The sequence below is a fragment of the Meles meles genome, chromosome 5, assembly GCF_922984935.1.
Source record: "Meles meles chromosome 5, mMelMel3.1 paternal haplotype, whole genome shotgun sequence".
NCBI lineage: Eukaryota > Metazoa > Chordata > Mammalia > Carnivora > Mustelidae > Meles > Meles meles.
Window position 1 is genome coordinate 119,428,126 of NC_060070.1, and position 24,955 is coordinate 119,453,080.

General features: G+C 36.3%; 1 protein-coding gene and 1 non-coding gene across 2 annotated transcripts in view; both read left to right on the plus strand.

Moving 5' to 3' along the window:
- The window catches only part of SRPK1 (SRSF protein kinase 1), an 81,663-nt gene that overhangs the window by 26,484 nt on the left and 30,224 nt on the right, over positions 1–24,955 (plus strand). The window contains 4 exon segments of the mRNA XM_046004880.1: positions 17,758–17,876; positions 19,278–19,386; positions 20,176–20,263; positions 21,823–21,910. Coding sequence (XP_045860836.1) covers positions 17,758–17,876; positions 19,278–19,386; positions 20,176–20,263; positions 21,823–21,910 — 404 coding nt within the window.
- On the plus strand, positions 13,774–13,964 carry LOC123942779. Its single transcript, XR_006818472.1, has one exon. It is a non-coding gene; the product is annotated as a U2 spliceosomal RNA (small nuclear RNA).

Sequence of the window (24,955 nt, forward strand, 5' to 3'; positions counted from 1 at the left end):
TTGTATTATTTTGCACTTCCATGAGCAATATAGTATTCCAGTTTCTCCAAATGCTCACCAACACTTGTTATTTCTTATCTTTTTGATAATAGCCTTCCTAGCAGGTGTGAGGTGGTATCTCATTACGGTTTTGATTTGTATTTTCCTGATGTTCAGCATCTTTTCCTGTACCTGTTGGCTATCAGTATTATCTTCTTTGGGAAAATGCCTGTTCAGTTCTTCTGTGCCCATTTTTAAAAGGAATTTTGTTTTCTCCCTATTGAGTCTTATGAATTCCTTAGTATTTTAGATATTAGCCCCTTATCAGATAAGTGATTTCAAATTTTTCCTCCCATTCTATAGCTTACCTTTGATTTTCCTTCTCTCTGTAGTAGCTTTTTAGTGTATGATGTGGTCCCACTTATTTATTTTTAAAAAGCTTTTGTATTTGCTTTGGGTGTCAAATTGAAAAAATTAATAAGACACCCAAAGTAAATACAAAAGCTTTTTAAAAATAAATAAGTGGGACTACATCACCTATGTTTTCTTTTAGGAGTTTCATTGTTTCTGGTCTTCATGTTTAAGTGTTTAAGTGTGTATAGTGTAAGATACACCATTTTCATTCTTATGCCTATGGCTGTTCCAGTTTTCCCAGTACTATTTCTTGAAGAGACTGTCCTTTCCCCGTTGTATATTCATGGCTCCTTTGCCATAAATTAATTGACCATAGATGCGTGGATTTATTTCTGTGTTCTCTATTCTGTTCTATTGATCTAGGTGTCTATTTTTATGCAGTACCATACAGGGTTTTGTTTTTGTTTTGAGAAAGAGAGCAATAGCAAGCAGGGGGAGCAGAGGAAGAAGGAGAGAGAATTTTTTTTTTTTTAAGATTTTATTTATTCATTTGACAGAGAGAGACACGGTGAAAGAGGGAACACAAGCAGGGGAAGTGGGAGAGGGAGAAGCAGGCTCCCTGCTCAGCAGGGAGCCTGATGTGGGACTTGATCCCAGGACCCTGGGATCATGACCTGAGCCGAAGGCAGATGCTTAAGGATTGAGCCTCCCAGGCGCCCCAAGGAGAGAGAATCTTAAGCAGGCTCCACATTCAGTGCAGAGCCCAGTGTGGGACTTAATCTCACAACCCTGAGATCATGACCTGAGCTAAAATCAAGAGTTGGACGCTTAACTGAGTCACCCAGGCATCCCTAGTAACATACTGTTTTAACTATAGCTTTATAATGTAGTTTAAAATTAGGGAGCATGATACTTCCAGCTTTGTTCTTCCTTCTCAAGATTCTTTGGTTATTTAGATTTTTTTTTTAAGGTTCCACACAATTTGTACACTTATTTGTTCTATTTCTTTGAGAAATGCTTTTGGAATTTTCATGGGAATTACATTGAATGTGCAGATTGCTGTAGCTAGTATGGAAATTTTCATACTGATTCTTCCAGTCCGTGAATATGGACTGTCTTCCATTTACTTGTGTGGTTTTTTGTTTGTTTGTTTCCATTAATGTTTTATAGTTTTGTACACAGGCATTTCACCTCCTTGATTTATTCCTAGGCATTTTATTCTTTTTGATATAGTTGTAAATGGCATTATTTTCTTAATTTCTCTTTCTGATAGTTCATTAGTATATAGAGACACAACCAGTTTTCTTATGTTGATTCTGTATTCTGCTACTGAACTGAATTTATTAGTTCTAACAGTTTTTTGGTGGAGTCTTTAGGTTTTTCTATATATAATATCATGGCATCTGCAAACAGTGACAGTTTCACTTACTCCTTTCCAATTTGGATGGCTTTTTATTTTTTTCTTACCTAATTGCTCTGGCTAAGACATCCAGTAGTCTGTTGAATACAGTGTCTGCTGTAGGCTGTGTCATATATGGCCTTTATTATGTTAAGGTATTTTCTCTTTATACCTACTTTGCTGAGAGTTTGTATCATAAATGGGTGTTAAATTTTGTTAAATCTTTTTCTTTATCAAGGTGATCATAAGACTTTTATCCTTCATTTTGTTAATGTGTATCATGTTGACTGATTGGTGAATGTTGAACCATCCCTGCATCCCCAGAATAAAGTTCTGCTTGACTGTGGGAACAATCCTTTAATGTATTGTTGAATTTGGTTTGTTAATATTTTATGAGGATTTTTGCATTTATGTTTACTGGGGATACTAGCCTGTAATTTTCATTTCTTGTGGTATCCTTGTCTGGTTTTGGTATCAGGATAAGTCTGGCCTCTTAAAATGGATTGACAAGAGTTCCCTCCTCTTCTGTTTTTTGGAGGAATTTGAGAAGAATTGGTATTGTTCTTTGACTTTTTGGTAGAATTTACCAGTGGACCCGTTTGGTTTTTGTTTGTTGGGAGATTTTTGATTCAATCTCCTTACTAGCTATTGGTCTGTTCAGGTTTTCTATTTTCTTCATGATTCAATATTGGTAGGTTGTATGTTTCTAGCAATTTATCAGTTTCTTCTAGGTTGTCCAGTTTATTAGCATATAGTAGTTCATAGTAGTCTCTTACGATCTTTTATATTTTTGTAGCACAGTTGTAACATCTCTTTCATTTTTTATTTTATTTCAGTTATCTTTCTTTTTTTCTCAGTCTAGTTAAAGGCTTGTCAGCTTCTGTCATTGATCTTCTCTATTGTCTTTTTAGTCTATATAATTTCTGCTGTAGTTTTTATTTCCTTCCTTGTACTAACTTTGGGCTTTGTTTTTCTTTTTCTAGTTCCTTGAAGTGTAAAGTTACGTTGTTTGAGACTTTTCTTGTTTCTTAAGGTAGGCATTTATCACTATGACCTTCCCTCTTAGAAGCACTTTTGCTGCATCCCATAAATTTTGGTACATTTCAGTTTTCATTTGTCTAAAGGTATTTTTTATTTCTCTTCAGTTTCTTTGATTCATTGGTTGTGTGGTAGCATGTTTAATCCCTATTTTTAGTTTTCTTGTAATTTATTTCTGGTTTCATACCATTGTGCTCAGAAAAGATGCCTGATACGATTTCAGGCTTTTAAAATTTATTAATATTGTTTTGTGAATATATTATCTATTTTGGAGAATGTTACATGTACACTAGAGAAGAGTGTGTATTTTGTTGCCTTTGGGTGGAATATTCTGTATGTACCTGTTAAGTCCACCTGGTCTAATGAGTCATTTAAGGCCATAATTTTCTGTCTGGATGACCTATCCATTGATGTAAGTGGGATATTAAAATTCCCTATTGGTTTTTTTTTTCTCCACTGAAGTCTGTTAATACATTTAGGTACTCCTATGTTAGGTACATAAATATTTACAGTAATGTTATATCCCCTTGTTGGATTGACCCCTTTATTTATAATGCCATCTTTTCTTTTATTATAGTCTTTGTTTTTAAGTCTTTTTTTTTTTTTTTTTTTTCCTGGTAAAAGTATACCTACTCCAGCTTTCTTTGGGTTTCCATTTGCATGGAATACCTTTCTGTACTTTCACTTCAATCCCTGTGTGCCCTTATATCTGAAGTGAGTCTTTTGTAGGCCACATATAGATGGGTCTCATCTTTTTTATGCCTTTAGCCATTCTGTGTCATTTGATTGGAGCATTTCCTCCATTTACATTTAAATTTATTATTGATAGGTATGTACTTATTGTTAATTGTTTACTAACTGTTTTGTAGTTTCTATCTGTTCTTTTCTTGCTGTTTTCCTTTGTGATTTGATGACTTTCTTTAGTGGTATAATTACATATTCCTTTCTCCTTACCTTTTTTGTATACACCATAGATTTTTTTTTTTTGTGGTTACCATGAGGCTTACATGTAACAATTTTATCTAATAATCTATTTTAAGTTACTGACAGCTTAAGTTTGAGCCCATTCTAAAGCTTAACATTTTTACTCTCCCCCATATTTTGTTTTTGATGTCACATTTTATTGTGTATCCCTTAATCAATGTAATCCTCGTTATTTTTACTGCTTTTGTCTTTTAACCTCCATCTAGCTTTATACGTGATTAATCCATTTCTTTTGCAATATATTTACCTTTGCAGTGAGATACAATCTTTCATATGACTTCTTGTTGCTAATTAGTGCCTTTTCTTTTGAGCTTAAAGAAGTCCCTTTAACATTTCTTGTAAGGCTGGTTTAATGATGATGAACTGGAAAACTATCTTTCCTTCAATACTGAATGATAACTGCTGGGTAGGGTACTCTTGGCTGGAAGTTTTTTTGTTTTGTTTTTTATTTCAGTACTTTCTGTATATTGTGCCTTTCCTTTCTGGCCTGCAGGGTTTCTGCTGAACAGTCTGCTCATAGTTTTATGAGGCTTCCTTTGCACATAATGAGTTATTTTTCTTCTGCTGTTTTAAATTTTCTTCTTGTCTTTAACTTTTGAGATTTTTTTAAAAAAATATTTTATTTGAGAGAGAGTGAGAGAGAGAGACCATGAGAAAGGGAGCACAAGCTGGGTGAAGAGCAGAGGGAGAAGTAGACTCCCCACTGAGCAGGGAGCCTGACATGGGGCTTGATCCCAGGAACCTGGAATCATGACCTGAGCTGAAGACAAATGCTTAACTGACTAAGCCAGCCAGGTGCCCCAAGTTTTGAGATTTTTAGTTATGTCTTGGTGTGGCTGTCTTTGGATTCATCTTCTTTGGAAAACTGTAGGCTTCCTAAATCTGGATGTCTGTTTCTTCCCCCAGGTTAGAGAAGTTTTCAACCATTGTTTCTTCAAACAAGATTTCTGCCTTTTTCTCTCTTTCAAACTTCTGGGACTCCTCTAATGCAAGTGTTAGTCCATTTGATGTTGTCCCACACCTCCTTAGTCTGTCTTCACTTTTTTTTCCTGCTCTCTTTCACTGTCTTAACCTTTGAGTTGATTGATCCTTCCTTCTGCTTCATCTAGTCTAGTCTGCCTGTTGGATCTAGTGTATTTTTTCAGTTCAGTTATTGTACTCTTCAGCTCCGGGACTTCTGTTTGGTACTTTTTAGTATTTCCTGTCTCTATTAAAGTTCTCACTGCGTTCATCCATTCTTCCCCAGGGTTGGTGAACATCTGTATGACCATTGTTTTGAACTTATTTCCGTTGTTAAGGGCTATTTTTCTGAGGTTTTATCTTGTTCTTTCGTTTGGAACATATTCCTCTGTTTCATCATTTTGCTTGTTTCCAACCAACCACCTCTCCAAGTCTTGAAGGAGTTGCCTAATGTAGGATATGAACCTTACTGTTTAACCCTGCCCCAACTCTTTGTTGTCTTTCAAACATTTGTCCAAGCAGCCTATTATATTTTTAATAGAGCCTAGTAGTTGAGAGTATGCTAAACAATTTTTAATAGCTCCAGTAGTTGAGGATAACCCTGAGGGGAGGATTTAAGCACCTAGAATCAGGCTCTTTGGAAACCAGACCCTTAGGCAGCAGCTTTTAATTGTGTGCACATGTATATATTCCTGTGGGACCACAGCATAATTAAGTCTCACTGGCCAGACAATTTGATAGTGTCCCCTGGGCAGCATTTGCAAAAATTAGGCCTCCAGATGAGTGTATAATCTCTTTTCTGGGAGATACTGGCAACCTGGAACGTGGCAGAAGAGTTTCAAGAGGCACCCACAGCTGTGTTCCTTGAGAGCAGCACCATAGTCTATTAAATGTGTGCCAGACCTGAAGCCCACCCCTCAGACTGAAGCTCCTGGACAAGCCAACAGGCCTTCACAGAAAGACTGAGGGTTGTGCCCTGATATGCAGTCTACACAGTGCCCTGGAGGTAGCTTCCTGCCAGGACCCATCTCTTTGATTGCAGTCCCATGAGATGCAAGCCCCACTGGCTATCAGAAGCTAGAGGACAGCAGCTGCAAAAACAAGAGCACCAACTGCATGCAAAATTCCCCTCTAGGAGGCCACTGCTTCAGAGCATGGCAGGAGAGTGCAGAAGTGGTGTCCATCCTCTGAAGTCTCTGGAAAGGACTATAGTCAACCCCTAGATTCATTTTTTTTTTTTAAAGATTTTATTTATTTATTTGACAGAGAGAGATCACAAGTAGGCAGAGAGGCAGGCAGAGAGAGAGAGAGAGGGAAGCAGGCTCCCCGCTGAGCAGAGAGCCCGATGCGGGACTCGATCCCAGGACCCTGAGATCATGACCTGAGCCGAAGGCAGCGGCTTAACCCACTGAGCCACCCAGGTGCCCCACCTAGATTCATTTTTAATTATGTTGATTTTGAAAGTAGAAAATCAGTAATCTATTAATAACTTACATTACTTTAACTATTATACCTATAATTATATATACTTTTTTGTTTGGCTTTTGGTGGTTTTCTGGAATTTTATTGTTTTTCCCCTTTGTGTCATTTTCTTTTATCATGTATCTCCAATATCTTGAGTATACTTTCTTGTCTGTGTGTTTTCCCTGAGACCTCCCTCTTAGAGTCCTCCAGCCTCTCACTGTAGAGTAATCTCAGAGTAAATGCATTTTAGGGCTTTTTAAATTGTTATTATAGTAACATCCACAGTGTCGTTAGGTTCAGGTGTACAATACAGTGATTTAGCAATTCCATACATGACCCATTGTTCATCACAAGTGCACTCCTTAGTTGCCATAGGTTTTCTTCACAGTTGTTCTCTTGGAACTTTTTTTTTTTCTGTCATCTCTTTTGGATCTCATGTCTTCTTTCTTTAACTTTTTGTTTCCTGTTCTCAAGCAACTTCTTTAGAAAGGGTGAATGATAGATAAGTTCTATACCTTCTGTATTTAAAAGACTCTGCCTTCAACTCTATTCAAAACTACATTGGGTAAAACAAAAAAGTTATTTTCCTCAGAATTTAGAAGTCATTACTTCATTGTCTTTTCATATGCTGGATTTCTAATGAGACATTTGATGCCAGTGTGATTATTGTTCTTTTAAATCTTTTCCCCCCCTAGAAGCTGTTAGGACCTTAATACTGGATTCTGAAATTTCCCTAATAATATATCTATATGTGAGCAAAAGTAATCCTGTTTAGCACCATGAGGGGATGTTTTGATTTAAATGGAGATTCTGTTTAATCCCCAGACATTTCTTGTATTCCTTTAATAATATCCTCCCATCCAAACAGAAATCTCTTATTTTGCCACTCCCATTATTCAGATGTTGGACCTCCTGAATTGATTGTCTCTGACCTCTTTTTGGTGCATCTATCATCTCCATAGGTAATATTTCTCCCCCACATTTAGAAGGCTTTATATTCCAAAGCTTCTTTCCCACATTACTTATCTTTTAGAGCACCTTATTCCATTTGGAAGTTAATATCACTTAAGATATTAAATCTCTCTATTCATATAAATTATGGTTGGCTCTTGAAAAACAAAGGGGTTTGGGATGCCAACCCCAACAAAGGGAAAAATCCATGTATGTTTTGACTGCCCAAAAATTCAACTACTAAAAGCTTACTGAAGCCTCACCTTGCTGGTAACATAGTTCGTTAACACATATTTTGTATGTTGTATGTGTTATATACTGTATTCTTTTAATAAAGTAAGCTAGAGAAAAGAAAATATTACTAAGAAAATCATAAGGAAGAGAAAGTACATTTACAGAACTATGCTGTATTTATCATCAAAAAATTTGCATATAAGTAGTCCCATGTAGTTCAAACCCATGTTGTTCAAGGGTCAAGTGTAGTTTTATTTATTTATTTTAAAAAAATTTTTAGAGTTCTGTTTAGTTGAGAAAGAAAGAGAATGAGCAGGGAGGAGGGGCAGAGGGAAAGAGAGAGAAGCAGACTCCTGCTGAGCAGGGAGCCCAACATGGGGCTCGACCCCAGGACCTGGAGATCATGACCTGAGCTGAAGGCAGACGCTTAACCAACTGAGCCACCCAGGAATGCCCAACTGTAGTTTTAAAAATTGTGATCTTCCTGGGGCATCTGGGTAGCTCAGTTGGTTGGGTGCCTGACTGTTGGTTTCAGCTCAGGTCATGATCTCAGAGTTCTGAGATAAAACCCTTTGTTGAGTTCCCAGCTCAGCAGAGTCTGCTTCCCCTCATTCTTCCTCTTTCCCTCCCTAATCCCAGCCCCCTGCTCATGCATTGTGCTCTTGCATGCTCTCTCTCTCTCTGAATGAATGAATGAATGAATGATAACCTTTTTTTTTTTTTTTTTTAATGTGTTCTTCCTGAATGCACTTCTCTCAGATCAGTTTTCCAATTGTTTATCTTGGTCTCTAGGGGTTGGAGGCTTTTCTCAAATGTTTGCTAATACTTGGTCAGCTTTTCATTTTTATGAGTTTTGCAATTAGAGAACTGATTAAAAGCCTGTGTCCATAGCAAGAATTTTTCTTTAAGACGAATAAGTAGAGAATCATCCATGATTCTGGGCACCAGAATCTGGAGAACTTTACTCTGGAGTACCAGCATCCACACTTGACAGCCTTTGTTATTCTATTTGTGTTCATTTTCTTTTTTTTTTTTTTTTAAATTTTTTATTTTATTTTTTATTTTCTAAAGATTTTATTTATTTGTCAGAGAGAGAGAGAGGAGCGAGAGTGAGCACAAGCAGACAGAGTGGCAGGCAGAGGCAGAGGGAGAAGCAGGCTCCCCGCCGAGCAAGGAGCCCAATGTGGGACTTGATCCCAGGACGCCAGGATCATGACCTGAGCCGAAGGCAGCTGCTTAACCAACTGAGCCACCCAGGTGTCCCTGTGTTCATTTTCTTTAGAGAATAGCCCTACAGGGTAAATGCCAGACTATCTACTGTGCTGTGTTAGGGTGTCAAAGTTATTTTACAAACCTTCAGTTAATCTCTTTATTTATCCCTCATCTCATACCTGCATTCCATCATACCTGTATCCATCGTTTAATCAGGTATCACAGGTTGGCTATCTCCCTCTACCACCGTAGCTCACCCTACCTTTGTGTTTCTGGGTTGCCAGGACATTGCTCTTTCTGTCTCCTCCACATTGTTTTAGATTTATAACCTTATTCCTTTATTTAGTTTTGTTGGCTTTGAGCAGGAAGATGATATAAATAGTTGTGCAATCCATCATCTTAAAGTGTATTCCTAGTTTTTGTTATAATAAATGCTGTGATAACCGTAATTATGTCCAAGTCTTTGTCCATACATATCTTAATTTCTTTCACAAATTTTTAAAGCTTTTTAAATTTTAAAATAGGGGTTCCTGGGTGGCTAAGTTGTTGGACATCTACCTTTTTGGCTCAGGGTATAGTACCAGGTCCTGGGATGGAGCCTTGCATCAGGCTCCCTGCCAAGGGAGCCTGCTGTCCCCCTGCTTGTGTTCCCTTTCTTGCTGTCTCTCTTTCTGTCGAGTAAATAAATAAAATCTTTTTAAAAAAAATAAAAATAAATCTTTTTTTTTTTAAGATTTTATTTATTTATTTGACAGAAAGAGAGGGGGAGAGAGAGAGTGAGCGCACAAGTAGGCAGAGAGGCAGGCAGAGAGGGTGGGGAAGCAGGCTCCCTGTTCAGCAGAGAGCCCGATGCGGGGCTGGATCCCAGGACCCTGAGATCATGACCTGAGCTGAAGGCAGAGGCTTAACCCACTGAGCCACCCAGGTGCCCCTAAAAATAATAAATCTTAAAATAATTGCAGGTTTGCAGGAAGTTGAAAAGATAATATAAGGAGGTTCTAGTTTCCCCCAATAGTTGCTTCTTATGTAACTATATCAAAACTAGGAAGTTGACATTGGTATAAAGTGTGTGTCTATCTTAATTTATAGGATAAGTGTTTTAGAAGTGAAATAATTTAAAATTGTTGTGATTATTGCCTAATTATGTTTATGTATGTGTCTTATTTAGAATGCTTCTTGTTATAAGTACCCAAATTCAAACTCACTTAGGCTGTATCCAGAGGGATTAATAGGTAGGGAGTTGTCTGTAAACCCTGGAGATACATTCAGTGCCCATTTTCCTCCACCCTTAGCCAATAAATACCTTTGCTTTATTTTTCTTTATTTTGACTTCATTCTCAGAATTCTCTCCCTACTTGGCAACAATAAACATATTGGACAACTCCTTGGTCCTTACTGCTTAAGATTTCAGAAATAGAGCTCCCAGCAGCCATCATTTCCCCCTCAAAAGGATCCTAGATCTTGCTTGGATTGTGTGTCCACCCCTGTAGAGAGAGAAGGTGGGTAGGGCCATATGATTGCAGCCTTGGCAATTGTAGAGGGTCATTTCCTAAAAGAAAATGATGCCAGATAGAAGATGAAGCAGAGTATGAAAGTGGCAGTCCTATCCTTGCACTCTTACTAACCTAACAATGAGTTGTATCTTTTTAAAATTTTATCTATTTTTTAAATGATGTGAATATTTCATGAGTAACAATTTTTGTTTTATAATTGGTGTATTCATGGTTACAAATTTTTCTCAAGTGAAATTGTCACAGATTTTAACATGTAATATACCCATTTCTAAATACTTTGAAGTTTTATTTAATTTTTTAAGGATTTTATTTATTTATTTATTTATTTATTTGAGAGAGAGAGAGAGAGAGCAAGCAGGGTGAGGGGCAGAGGGAGAACCAGACTCCCTGTTGAGCAGGGAACCCAACGCAGGGCTCAACCTGGGACTCAGGGACCATGACCTGAGCCAGTCAGATGCTTTGCCAACTGAGCCACCAGGCAGCCCTACTTTGAAATTTTGATTTTCGTTTCCTCTTTAAATCAAGATCTAAGATATTTTTATTATATTTTATGGTATGCCCATTATGGGGATCTTATTTTTAGATGTTTGGGAAGACCAAATACAAAGTTCACGTGTAAGTATATCAGTTTAATATGTTAAGTTATTATATAGTTGTTGCCCATTTGTACTCCTCCTTGATCATATCCCTATATGGTAGCTCCACTGTAGAATTTGTAGTTACCCTGAATTTGTTTTTTTTTTTTTTCCTTGTTTTAATCACTTTTTTCCCTCAGCTTTTTTTGAGATACAATTGACCTATAATATTGAATAAGTTTAAACTGTACAACATAGTTACTTGATATATTTATATTGCAATATTATTGCCATTGTAGCATTAGCTAACATCTGTTGTGTCAGATGATTATCATTTCTTCTAGTGGTGGGGACAATTAAGACCTAGTCTCAGGGCACCTGGCTGGCTCAGTCCTAGAACATGTGAATCTTGATCTCAGGGCCATAAGTTCAAGCCCCATGCTGGTCTAGTTTACTTTTTTTTTAAAAAAAAAAGCAAAAGTGGGGCGCCTGGGTGGCTCAGCAGGTTAAAGCCTCTGCCTTCAGCTCAGGTCATGATCCCAGGGTCCTGGGATCAAGCCCCACATCCAGCTCCCTGCTCAGGAGGGAGCCTGCTTCCTCCTCCCTCTCTGCCTGCCTCTCTACCTACTTGTGATCTCTCTCTGTCAAATATAAATAAAATCTTAAAAAAAAAAAAAAAAGGCAAAAGCATATTTAAATGTTTTAATTTAAAAAACAAGATATTGTCTAGAGGTGCCTAAGTGGCTCATTTGGTTAAGCTTCCAACTCTTGATTTTGATTCAGGTCATGATCTCAGGGTCATGGGATTGAGTCCTATGTCAGGATCAGAACAGTCTGAGAGTCTCTCCCTCTGCTCCTCGTCCTGCTCATGTGCTCTCTCTCAAATAATAAATGGATAAATCTTTAAAAAAAAAAAAAAAAAAAGATCTAGTCTCTGAGAAAGTTCAATGTTTGGGGGCACCAGGCTGGCTCAGTCAGAGGAACACGCAACTCTTGATCTCAGGGTGATGAGTTCAAGTCACACATTGGCTGTAGATGTTACATAAATAAACTTTTTTTTTTTTTTTTAAGAAAGTTTAATGTGTGTAATACAATTTTGCTGTCTGTAATCACTCTACTATGTATTAGATCTTTACTAGTTGCGGTTCTTTATTTCCTTATATTTTAACTATATATTGGCCATTTTGTTTGTCTTTTAAATTTGGTTAAAGTGATATATGTATTCTGCATATTGCTATTTTCACTTCATCTTGTTTGTACAATTAATTCATGCTGTTTAATTAATTCATTTTGTTGGATATAATATTTTACTATATCAAAATACCATGACTTACCCATTCTCTTCTTGACGGACATTTCGTTTCCTGCTTAATGTTATTACAGATGGTGCTGCTGTAAACATAGTCACGTGTGCTGCTTCTGGGGTGTTCATAGTACCGTGACTCATAATAGTCAAAAAATGGGAACAATTCAAATGCCTATCAGTTGATGAATGGATAAATGAAATGTGATCTATCCGTATAATGGAATATTATTTATAAAAAGTAATGAAGTACTGGTATATCCCACAACATGGGTAAACCTAGGAAAACATGATGCTATGTGAAAGAAGTCAGTCATAAAAGACCATATATTGCGTGATCCACATGAAATGTCCAGAAAAGTCAGATTCATAGGCACAGAAAGTAGATTAGTGGTTTCCAGAGTCTAAGGGAAGAGTATAATGGTGAGTTACTGCTAATTGGATTGGGTTTTTTGTGGGAGTGATGAAAATGTTCTAAATTAAGATTGTGGTAATACAACTCTGTGAATATACTAAAACCACTGAATTATATGCTTTAGATTGGTGATCTTATGGGATGTGAATTATATCTCCCTAAAGAAGTTAAAAATAATTTCTAGGTCACTGTTTTTCAAACCAACCTTCTAGTAGGTTATAAACCAATTTAGTTGGTTAGTAATAGACTTTGTAAAAAAAAAAAAAAAAGAGAGAGTATAAGTAAAAACTCTAAGTAGCATATTCTTTATGGCAATTATAAATATATAAATATAAATTATAAATATATAGTATTTGCTCACAAAAGACAGTAGTTTTGGCACTTGGGTATTATTATTTATTTGGCTGATTAGAGACTGAGGTAAAGGATGCTTAGAAATGAGGGTTATACGAGAAATGGAATCTAAATTGAAAAGATCCTTAGAAATAAGGGGGAATACCCTGACTAATATGGTTTTTATCTGTTTTTGCTCCTTCTGTGTCAAGTCTTGCTTGGAAATATAAGAGGAACAAAACTGCCAAACTTTTCCACTACTTTCTGCCTTCCTCACAGATTTTTGCCTTGGCTTCATTCTGTACCCTTGTCAAGTACATTCCTATTTCTAACAGTACTGCTGTTTGGATCAGATTATCTCTTCTGAAATCATGCTGCTATTAAAATTTGATCCATTGTCCACTTCAATTTCTGTGAGATTTTGTAGGTGTAATCTTATATGCTTTGAGAGCTTTAATGTGCTGGCATAATTTTTTTCCTTCTGAACATGAATAGCAAAATGTTGAGACCCGAAGTGTAGGTATGAAGAATTTCAAAGCACAGACTGAAACTATTTTAGAACTCCCCTTTTTTGTTCTAGGAAGAATGGGCTTTAGTTCCTAATATTAATAAGCTGAAATTTCTTTCTGTAGCATTTCTTTCGATTCTTTACTCTTAACACCCATTGTCAATGGAAGTTAAAGTGATTCTAAATTCTTTAATCATATCACCATATTATCCTCATTATCTACTAGTTAACTCTGTTTCCTCAGAATTTCTCTTTTCTTTCTGTTTTTGTTTCAGTTGTCTGATGTTACATAAGTATGGCATTAGTAAAACATGGGTGGTTTGAGAAAGCCAAGATAATACAGGATCAGAAGAAAACTTTAATTAGTATCCTTAAGGTAAAAGATAGTGCCTCATTGAAACTAAGCAGGAGTCTAAAAAGGGAACATTCAAGAGCAAAAATGGGGCAACTGGCTGGCTCAGTTGGTAGAGCATATGATTCTTACTCTTAGGGTTTTGAGTTAAAGCCTGTGTTGGGCATAGAATTTATTTTTTTAAAAAAGCGTAAGAAGATCGCTTCTCGGCCTTTTGGCTAAGATCAAGTGTAGTATCTGTTTTTATCAGTTTAATACCTGATATGTCCTCTATCTGAGGACAATATATTAAATGGATTTTTGGAGCAGGGAGATGGAATAGGAGCTTGCTCCGTCCACTCCACGCATTGACCTGGTATTGCAGTACTTCCAGGAACGGTGCACCCCCTCGGGGGTTAAAAAAATAAAAAAATAAAAAATAAAAAAGTGTAAGAAATTAAAAATATGGTAGAAATGTAATAGACAGCACAAGTTAGATAAATCTAAAAACTAGAACAGCAACAGAATCTAAGGAGATAGAAAATGTAAGAAAATTAATGTAGTGAGTCAGAGGGTCCAGTGTCTGAAAAAACATGTTCCAAAGAGAAAAGACAAAATGAAGAGGATTAAATTTACATTGAAATACAGGAAATTTTCTCAGAACTAAATGAATCTCTGTCTCTCAAGTAATTACACAGAAAGTACTTAGCAAGCTGGATTTTGAAAAAGCCATTCAGGAAATTTCAGAACATGGGAATTAAAGAGAAAATCTTTAAAAAAAAACACTGAGGGAAAAAAACAAGCCCTGTTCAGAAGACTCAAGAAATCAGAAGGCAGGGGCGCCTGGGTGGCTCAGTGGATTGGGCCGCTGCCTTCAGCTCGGGTCATGGTCTCAGGGTCTTGGGATCGAGCCCCGCATCGGGCTCTCTGCTCCGCAGGGAGCCTGCTTCCTCCTCTCTCTCTGCCTGCCTCTCTGCCTACTTGTGATCTCTCTCTCTGTCAAATGAATAAATAGAATATTAAAAAAAAAAAAAAATCAGAAGGCATTGGTTGGACTTGTCAGCAGCAACACTGAAAACTAGAAGGTGACAGAGGATTTACTTTATACCCAGACCAGCAGTCAAGGGTGAGGAGAAAATAATAAGAGAGATCTTAAATTTACCTCCCATGTGCTCATTCTCCAGAAGTTACTAAGAAATGTGCACTATGAAAATGAAGGAGTAAATCACTGTGGGCCTGAAGGGACAGGACATCCACCAAATAGAGATGACTGGATGTTAAGACATTATATATTTGAAATTAATACTTGAATGTAAATTTAGTATATTTTTTAAATGACATTCCAAAGTTAAAAAGTAGGATCCCTCCCCACTTAAGTAATCTTTGTCTATTGTTTTAGAATAACAGGATAGGGGCACCTGGGTGGCTCAGTGGGTTAAAGCCTCTGCCTTCGGCTCAGGTCATGATCCCAGGGGCCTGGGATCGAGTCCCGCATCGGATCGGGCTCTCTGCTCAGCAGGAAGCCTGCTTCCTCCTCTCTTAATGCCTGCCTCTCTGTCTACTTGTGATCTCTTTCTGTCAAATAAATAAATAAAATCTTAAAAAAAAAAATAGAATAACGGGATAGTTTCTTCTGTCCCAACATATGTCAGGGTAGAGACTTGTGTTTCAAATTGTGACTTGCAATTCATTATTCAATCTTGAATTCTTTAACTGGGCATTCTACTTAAAGATAAACTCTTCACAAATATATTTGTTTCCAAGAATGTACAAATCTTTTAAAAATAATTTTTTAGTGAATCCTATGATGTTGGTAGAATCCTAGTATTTCAGCACTTTTATGTCTGGTTTTCGCTCTTATATGTCACTGCTTTTCAAAAGTTTCGAATTATAGTTCTCGATCAAGTTGTAATTTTTGTAATTTTATTTGTATAAGGTACAAGTTTGAAATTAGAGAATCTGTTTTAGAAATTCATTTTAATCTTAAATTCAGGAATATTCATTCAGACTCATATTTCCACATAGGAAAGTGGGCCAGTTCTTTACTAAATAATTTTCCCAAAGACGTTTTCACTAAAAATGAATGCTTTGAATAGTGTAGTTTATAGCTACTTTTATATTCCTGGAAGACAAAATAGTACCCAGAATTGAGGCAGGTTAGAAAGGTCACCAAAAATCTAAATCTGAATCATTAGTTATGCTTGCCAAAGTATTCCCTATGTCCCTATGTCTCAGTAGCCCATATAACTGGTTTTCCTATTAAAAATTTTTTTCTGTTAAACTGTGTCTTTTAAAAACAATCTAATGAAGCAGAATGATGAAAAGATAAATACGAGGGGGCGCCTGGGTGGCTCAGCGGGGTAAAGCCTCTGCCTTCCCTGGGGTCATGATCCCAGGAGCCCCGCATGGGGCTCTCTGCTCAGGGAGCCTGCTTCCTCCTCCCTCTCTCTCTCTCTCTCTCTCTCTCTCTCTGCCTGCCTCTCTGCCTACTTGTGATCTCTGTCTGTCAAATAAATAAAGAAAATCTTAAAAAAAAAAAAAAAGAAAGAGAAATAACCTCTCAATTGCCTTAATGTTTGAAGTGCCTTCAATCTTTGCTTCAGCAAAAAAAAATTTTTTAAAAAAGATAAATAAGATATTGGAAAATAGGGATTAAAATTCCTTTTCCTACTACTGAAAGGAAAGTTGTGTACCTGCTTATTTTGCATGAAACTTTATAAAGCAGGCAACTAAGAGGTGTCAACCTGAATACAAATCCAAGCCTTTCTGCCTCTGACCTTTTCAGTGCACAAAAATTTTGATGCAACTAATTGATGGCATGTAGAGAAAGGAATTAGTAAAATTTTTTAAATTCATTTTAAGTTGAGAAACCATCTTTACCTATCAGATAAGCTAAGTTTTCCAAACATGTTAATACTTAAGTACCAAAAGCACATACATGGCAGGAAATGTAACTCATTACAACCTCTTTAGAAAAGTCATACTTACATAATAATTCTAAAGGCTGTTCATGGCTACAGGCTGGAAAGAAACAGTTTAAAATACTAATTTGTTCAGAATAGAAGTGTTTTAAAATAAAATAATTGTTTCCCAAACTTTCTATATTTAACATGTTGTGGGGGGTTTTTTTGTTTGTTTTTTTGCGTTTTGTTTTTTTTTTTAATCTGACAGAGATCACAAGTTGGCAGAGAGGCAGGCAGAGAGAGAAGGGAAGCAGGCTCCCTGCTGAGCAGAGAGCCTGATGCAGGCTCAATCCCAGGCCCCTGGGATCATGACCTGAGCGGAAGGCAGAGAGAGGCTTTAACCCACTGAGCCACCCAGGCACACTAACATGTTGTTTTTATAAATAGAGAGAATGTTTCTATCCTTTCCTGGTGGTTTAACTTCAGGGAAATAATTCTGAATGCAGAATAAAGATTATCCAAAAATACTCATCAGCTTAATTTTTAGTGGTAAAAAATTAGAAACAAGTTAAATGTCCAACTGAGCAGAATGTGCCGAAGTAAGTGGTGATATGGCTAAGGAAAATATGTAAGATTTAAGAGATGGCATAGGAATGAGGAAAAAACTTTAAAATATAATGGGGAAAGCAGGATACCAATTTGTTTATATAGTATGTGATTACAGATACATGTTTTCATAAAAATACAGGAAAATACTGAAAGAAAATATAATAGTTTTATCAGTAATTTGTTTGGATATTGAGTTTAAGTAGTTTTTCCCTTTGTACTTTTATGTGTTTCCCAGATTTTATTTAATCATGTACGGATTTTTTTTTTCTTTTCTTTTTTTCTTTCTTTCTTTCTTTCTTTTTTTTTTTTTTATTTTCGTGGGGCATGGGGCATCTAGGTGGTCTGTTAAGCGTCAACTCTTGGTTTCGGCTTAGGTCATGATCTCAGGGTCGTGAGATCCAGCCCTTGTATCAGGCTGAATATGGAATCTGCTTGAGATTGTCTCTCCTTCTCCCTCTACCCCTCTCACTCATGTGTATTCCCTCTCTCCGTCTCTCTCAAATCTTTTTTTAAAAAGGTATTATTTTCCTAACATAAGATAAAGTGAGAGCTAATATTTTCTTAGGCCACCACTAGATAAGATTCTCATTATGTTATCTGTTAAGTAGGGAGACATTTTGATAATGACATTTTCTTAATGTCCTATTTTACTTTGTCCATGTGGAATGAACATGTTTGTATTATTTCTTAGATCTGAAACTCAGCACCGAGGCTCTGCTCCCCACTCTGAAAGTGATCTACCAGAGCAGGAAGAGGAGATTCTGGGGTCTGATGATGATGAGCAGGAAGATCCCAATGATTATTGTAAAGGTAAGGCTTTTCATAAGGCGATACCAAGTAAGATAGGATTCATGTACATGCAGTATCTCACTTAATTATTTGGTCTATGAGTGTAAGCTCTTTTGATGTTTTCTGCTTCTTGCATCCTTTACTTGAAGTATAAGAAATAGTATTTCCTCTCAGTTCAATTTAATGTATTAAAGCTTGGTTTTATATTAAATCTGTTTTTACCCTTTTTTTCCCTTAAAAACAATAGTACGTATTTACTTTAGAAAATTTCAGAAGTACATTAAACAAAAAATATAAGCCATCTGTAACACTGTATCACCTTCAATTTTGAGATTTGGCATATAGACTTTTCAGAAAACCTTTGCATTATTTTTTTCTCATAGTGATGATTGCTAAGATAAGTTAAACTGGAATTACAGATACTTAATAGCAAGTGATATCAGAATGTATCTATCTGGGAGAACCTGGTTTGTGTTATTCTCAGCAAGCAAAGATGTAAAAATACCTTGATTCCTGCCACTGTTGGCAGCCTTTTCAAGTTAAGTAAATGGAATTCATTGATCTCCCACATAAAAATACATCCTAAGACTGCAACTATAAATAGATTTTATATAAAATTTACATGTTTAGGTAAATCTACTAGATTATTGAGGGGCAAGAATATTGTGATACATAACCTTATTTTTGTTTGAGAATGACTTATTTTGGGATGCCTAGGTGGCTCAGTTGGTTAAGTGGCTGCCTTCAGCTCAGGTCATGATCCCACCCCTGGGATCAAGTTCCACATTGAGCTCCTTGCGTATTAGGGAAAAGTCTACTTCTCCCTCTGCCTACTGCTCCCCCTGCTTGTGTACTCACTCTATCTCTCTCTCACACACACACAAATAAATAAAACCTTAAAAAAAAAAAAAGAAGAATGACATATTTTAAGTAACATGGTTGTTCAACAACTTGCTTACTCTAAATCATTAACCTTATTTTCTAAGATTTTTTTTAAAGATTTGCTTATTTTTTTAAATGAAGATTTATTTATTTAGGGACAGAGCACAAACGTATGTGTGTGCAGGAGGTGGGGCAGGAGCAGAGGAAGGGCAAGAGAAACTCTCCAGCAGGCTTGCTGTTGAGTGCAGAGCCCAATGCAGGGCTCTATCTCACATCGCACAACCCCGAGATCATGACTGAGCCAAAATCAAGAGTTGGATGCTTAACCAACTGAGCCACACAGGCGCTCCTAAGAATTTTTTTCATAACATGAGTTCAGAAATACTGTGTGGCTGACTTAAAATTTTTTTCTGTTCAATTGATTATGTAGAAGAAACCATTTTTATTTAATAAACGGTGTATAGATGTTAGAAAATGGAATGTAAGATATCTTTTTTTACTACTTAAGTGACAATGTTTCTTTCTTATTGTTTCTTCCAGGAGGTTATCATCTTGTGAAAATCGGAGATCTATTCAATGGGAGATATCATGTCATCAGAAAGTTGGGCTGGGGACACTTTTCAACAGTGTGGTTATCATGGGATATTCAGTAAGTTGTAATGGTCCTGCAAAAGAATTAGGTGATGCCTAAGAGTTTTCATCTGAATTTCCAGAGATGATCCAGCCTTCAGTCTATCTCTAGACGAATTTCTTGATCAGAATTTTGTTGTTGATAATCTTTATGTTCTTGGGCAAATTTATCTTTCATCTGGGGAAGAAGAGCCTTGGAGACAAAAGATTGATTCGATTAGTATCCATAAGGCACTTGGAACTCGGAAATTCAAAACATTACAAATATTCAATGAAAGTATGGTATGTAAATTCTTTAGGGTGTTTTTGTTTGTTTGTTTACTGGAGTAAGTTTTTAAATGATGTCCTATACCAACCTATGTGAAGTATTTCTTCTGGCTTTTTCTCTTTTTTTTTTTTTCCTTCTGGCTTTTTCTAGGAAAGTGTTAAAGCTTTTAACCTTTTAGCTTTTGACATGCAGATATACAGGACACTTCTGATTTGATGTGGTTGTCCCCCATATTTACTACAATTTCTTAATTTTACTTGGATTCAGAGAAGCATTCAGAAGGTAGACTTTAACTTGGAGAAGTGTGTGCTGACTGAAATTACCTGAGAACAGAATTTCTTCCTTCTATAAATGAAATCTGGCCAGTTAGTACCATTAACAGTTATAAGTTGATTACATAGAAATAGCCTATGTTTAAGTACAGGAAGACATGAAATCAGTATTTGTCCTTTTGTCACTGCCTCCCAGTTACAAGTAAATTTTATCTTCCTAAAGTGAGGATAGGGCATTAGGACTTAACTGCCTGTGTTTGTTTCTTAGGGGGAAGAAGTTTGTGGCAATGAAAGTAGTTAAAAGTGCTGAACATTATACTGAAACAGCACTAGATGAAATCCGGTTGCTGAAATCAGTGAGTATTAGATCACATGTGTGAACCACAAAGCATCATAAACAAAGTATTGCTGAATTAAGACACACCAAATGTAGACTCTTTAGCATGACTAATTTTTATTGTAAAGTTCCAACATCCTTAAAGAGGTAGAGGAATATATTATTTATAAATTCTGTGCTTGTGGTAGGGGAAATGGTGGATTCCCATCAAAAGCGTTTAAAAAAAACTTACAAATAAATGAAAATATTTATGGAGCATGTTTTATGTACCAGAAAGCACAAAAAATGTTTTACTTTCCTACTGTAGTTTAAAGTTGTCTGACAATAGCCAAAAATATCCAGATGCCCATCAACAGATGACTGGATAAAGAAAATGTGATATTGGGGGTGTGTGTGTGAGAGAGAGAGCACGCGCGCACGCGCGTGTGCTGAAATATTACTTGGGCATCAAAAAGAGTGAAATCCTGCCATTTGCAATGACATGGATGGAGCTAGAGGGTATTAGGCTAAGCGAAATAAGTCAGTCAGAAAAAGACAAATATATGATTTCACTCATGTGAAATTTAAGAAACAAAACAGATGAGCATAGGGGAAGGGAAGGACAAATAAAATAAGATAAAAACAGAAAGGAAGACAAACCATAAGAGACTCTTAACTATAGGAAACACACTGAGGATTGCTGGAGGGGAGATGGGTGGGGGGATGGGATAACTGTGAGAGGTGGGCGTTAAGAAAGGCACCTGATATAATATGAGCACTGAGTATTACAAGCAACTAATGAATTACTAAACTCTACTTCTGAAACTAATTAAAAAAAGTAAAGTGTGAATAAGTATATAATATCTATTTTATACTTTAAAATATTATAAAAATATATAAAATAAACACTGTTTATTAATTCCTTTTATATATCTGAAAACTTAGGTAAATTTTAGAAAACTTATTTTTAGTTTTGTTAAAAATTAGGAAGTTATGGTAGAAGGAGCTTAAACTCATAGTTAGAAAACCTGGGCCTTACGACCAGCCCTAGTCCAGTATATCCTCTGGCTCATCATGTCATTTCTTCTGAGCCCTTGAATTTTCATTTGTAAAGTGAGGGTGTTAGACCAGGAGAGCTCTAAGAGAATAATTTTCAGAGTGCCAGTCTGACAGGCTAAGAGTTAAATCGATACTGCTTGCTTCCTTGATTGAGAAGGTTTTTTATGGGGGGGATAAAGTTCGGCTGAGTAAACAGTGTGAGGAATGTTGGTTCAGTGGTTGTTTTGCATCCTATGAAACCTCCTTATTTCCTCATGGCCTGGTAACCAGCATTAATTTGAGAGTCACACTTCTGGTAGAAAAATGGTTGCATTAGAGCAATAGTCTTTGTCAGTTGTATTTCCTTTTGTGCACTGTTTATTTCTTTGCCTGTTTGAGCAACTAAAATTTTACTATGTTTTTCTCATAATTTGTGTGATCTCTTTCTTGGGAGTAATTATTCCTTTGTTACATGTGCTACAGGTATTCCCTCCCTCCCCCACTAACTGGCTTATTTCCATGCTTTCCCTTTTGCTAAATACTGTCTCTTTCCCACTATAGGTTCGTAATTCAGACCCTAACGATCCAAATAGAGAAATGGTTGTTCAACTACTAGATGACTTTAAAATATCAGGAGTTAACGGAACACGTATCCTTTAAAGAAATGTTTGAAAATAAATCATGAAATAACCTTATCTCCGAGAAAGGAAACCAGATTTATATAAATGGCATTCGTCTCTTTTCTCAAGGCAAAGTATAATTAAACTACTTTGGGTTATTGTAGACTTCTGAACAGAGATATGAATAGTGTTTATATGTTGTGACTTAGGGTATTGCTTAGGCTTTTTCCCCTTTCCAGGCAAATTAAACCAAAGTCAAAAGGAAAACTTTTTTTTTTTTTTAATTAGGCTTGTATTAGTAAAGGTTCTTAATGGGAGTAATTTTTCATGATAAATACTGGAAAAAGAAAAAATTAACACATTTTATTATCTACTGGCCTTCAACATTGAAGAGGGTGTGCATATAGGTTATACTTAGAATCTAAACAGAATCTAAGTTATACTTAGAATCAAAATGAAAAAACTGACTTGTTTAATGTTTTTATCTGGATTTTTAGAATTTCTTGAAGGAACCTTAGCTGATTTTTTTCATAAGTTAATATCACAGTGACATGTTGTGAGCTGATTAAGAGGTTATTGCAACAGCCATGCTTATGATGGCTCATCAGACTTTTCAGAATAAAAGATGAAGTAAAATCTCACTTGGATTGGAGAGTCTAAAACTTCCTGTTCATAAACTATTTAAAAATGTTGAAAGAAAGACATTTAATCTCTCATTCTACTTTTTCTGCATATTTAGCTTCTCGTAATGTGCACTGTTAATTGCCAGTTATCTCTTTTTAAGGAGGTGGGCTACATATGGTTCTGGAATCATGTGGATTATGGTAAGAGATTTGAATGGAGGAATGGGCGAGAACAGGTGATAATGTGAAAAGATTTTTTCTGTGTTTCTAAATTCAGTTGTTATTTCCTTGGAGAAGTATAAATCACATATCCCTGATGTCTGAAGAAAAGTGCTTCAAGAATCATCCATTTTAAAGCAGAGTCTTGTGACTGTTGAGATCACTCTATAGATGGCTTGCTCTGTATGTATATAATAAGGCTAACCAAGATACAAAAACATACATAGGATGCCATTAGATTCTGTTTCCCTGTTGTTTGATCTTGTAATGATTGTCATGCCAACTCTCTCTGCTAATTTGGGAAAGCTACAAATAAAACTAGAAATATTCTAAATAGTCTCCTCAATAATGCTTGAGTATCTTGATTTGACTCTAATAAAGAAGGGTGTTCTTTTTGTTGGTTTGTTTTTTAAACTATTGAAATCTTAGTGGGTTTGAATTTGAAGTTCCAAAATATTTTCCAAATATTACCAGGTAGTTTCTCTGTAGTTTTATCCACTGAATCCCTCTTTGTCCTGAGTCCATTTCTCCTCTGCTCTTCCTACTTGTCTCCCAACTGTTTTGGCTCTCGCATTATTTGCTGCTACTAGAGATGAAAAAGATAAGAGCACTGTGTTAAGGATTAATGGGTTATGCCATTCTCTTCTCACAAGATAAGCATGTCTACATGGAGCCATATATCTGTATTTTTCTTTGTATCTGAGCATTTCCAGAGCACTGTCCTTCTCATACTGAAATATGAGGGACCCTAAACTAAGAGAGAGCACAAGCAGGGGGAACAGCAGGCAGAGGGAGAGGCAGACAGGCTCCCCACTGTGCAGGGAGCCTGGTGTGGGGCTTGATCCCAGGACCCTGAGATCATGACCTGAGCCGAAGGCAGAGACTCAACCACTGAGCCACCCAGGCGCCCCTTTTAAGCTACTAAATGTTCAGTCATTTTGTATCACTGCGTAGAGATTGAAAATCCCACTGTCAAAATTACAGTGCTTCTCTCAACAAATCAAAGATTGAAACTAGGAGCATAATAGAATAACTTAAAAATTTCATTTTCTGGTTGTTGTTGTTTTTAAGCAATCTGCATTTTAAAAACTTCTGTTTTGTTATATTTTGTGTATAGAAAAGTAGAATAGTTAATATCCACACACTCCTATGCATTTAGGATCTTGTTTAATCTTGTTTTGTCTCTACCTCCTGCTAATTTTGTGGCCAACGTTAGATATATTACCTCACCCATAATTATTTTAGAATGTATCTCTAAAAGACAAGGACTTTAAAATATAACCTCAATATGATTACTATATCTAAAAAAATTAGGACCAGGGTTTTAATCATCCAGTATCTAATCTGATAGTATACCACCTATGTTTTTGTCTAGGAGTTTATGGATTCAGGTCTTAACATTCAATGAAGTCTCCATTTTGAGTTGATTTTTGTATGTGATGTAAGGTAGTCATCAAGTTTCATTCTTTTGCCTGTGGTTGACTAGTTTTCCCAACACTATTTATTGAAGAGATTTGTTCTTTCCCCAGTGTGTATGTTTATGTCTCCTTTGTCATAAATCAATTGACTATATGTATGGGTTTATATCTGCCCACGACTATGACTATGAATTTATCTAGCCTTTTTGATGAGAACAGACATTGTTAAAGCCTTTTGGGAACGCTGGTCACTATTCTCTCTAATCCCCTCAGATGATATTTTCCCCCTGCCTCCAGTAGTTTCCTTGTATACTTACGTTGATTAGTAGTACTCTGCTAAATACTTAAGGGGATCCCTCTGCAGATCTCCAAGATTCTCTTTTTCTGTAGCTGCCTTGGTCTCCCAAGTCTGTTAACTCCATCTCTTAAACTCAAAGGATCTGGAAAGTCTCAAGGCAATAAGATGGGGTAGTCATAGGATTCAGCTCATTTGTTTCTCTTTGAAACAAATGCCTTTATTTGCCTGAAGGATCACTGCCTTTATTTGCCTGATATTAGGGTCAATTGCTTTTGTTGTTGTCATTTTAAAAGAGGGTAAATGCATGCCCTGTTAACTCCATCTTGACAGAAGTTCGTAGGGATGTTTAACTTTGAGAATTGCCAGCCAGTTTTCCAAAGTGGTAGTACTATTTTATACTTATCTTAGCAAATAAGAGAGTTCTTATTGCTCCATATCCTCCCCTATATTTAGTCCTGTTGGTCTTTTTATTTTAGTTATTCTAGTGAATTTGAAACGCTATCTTATGAAAATTTT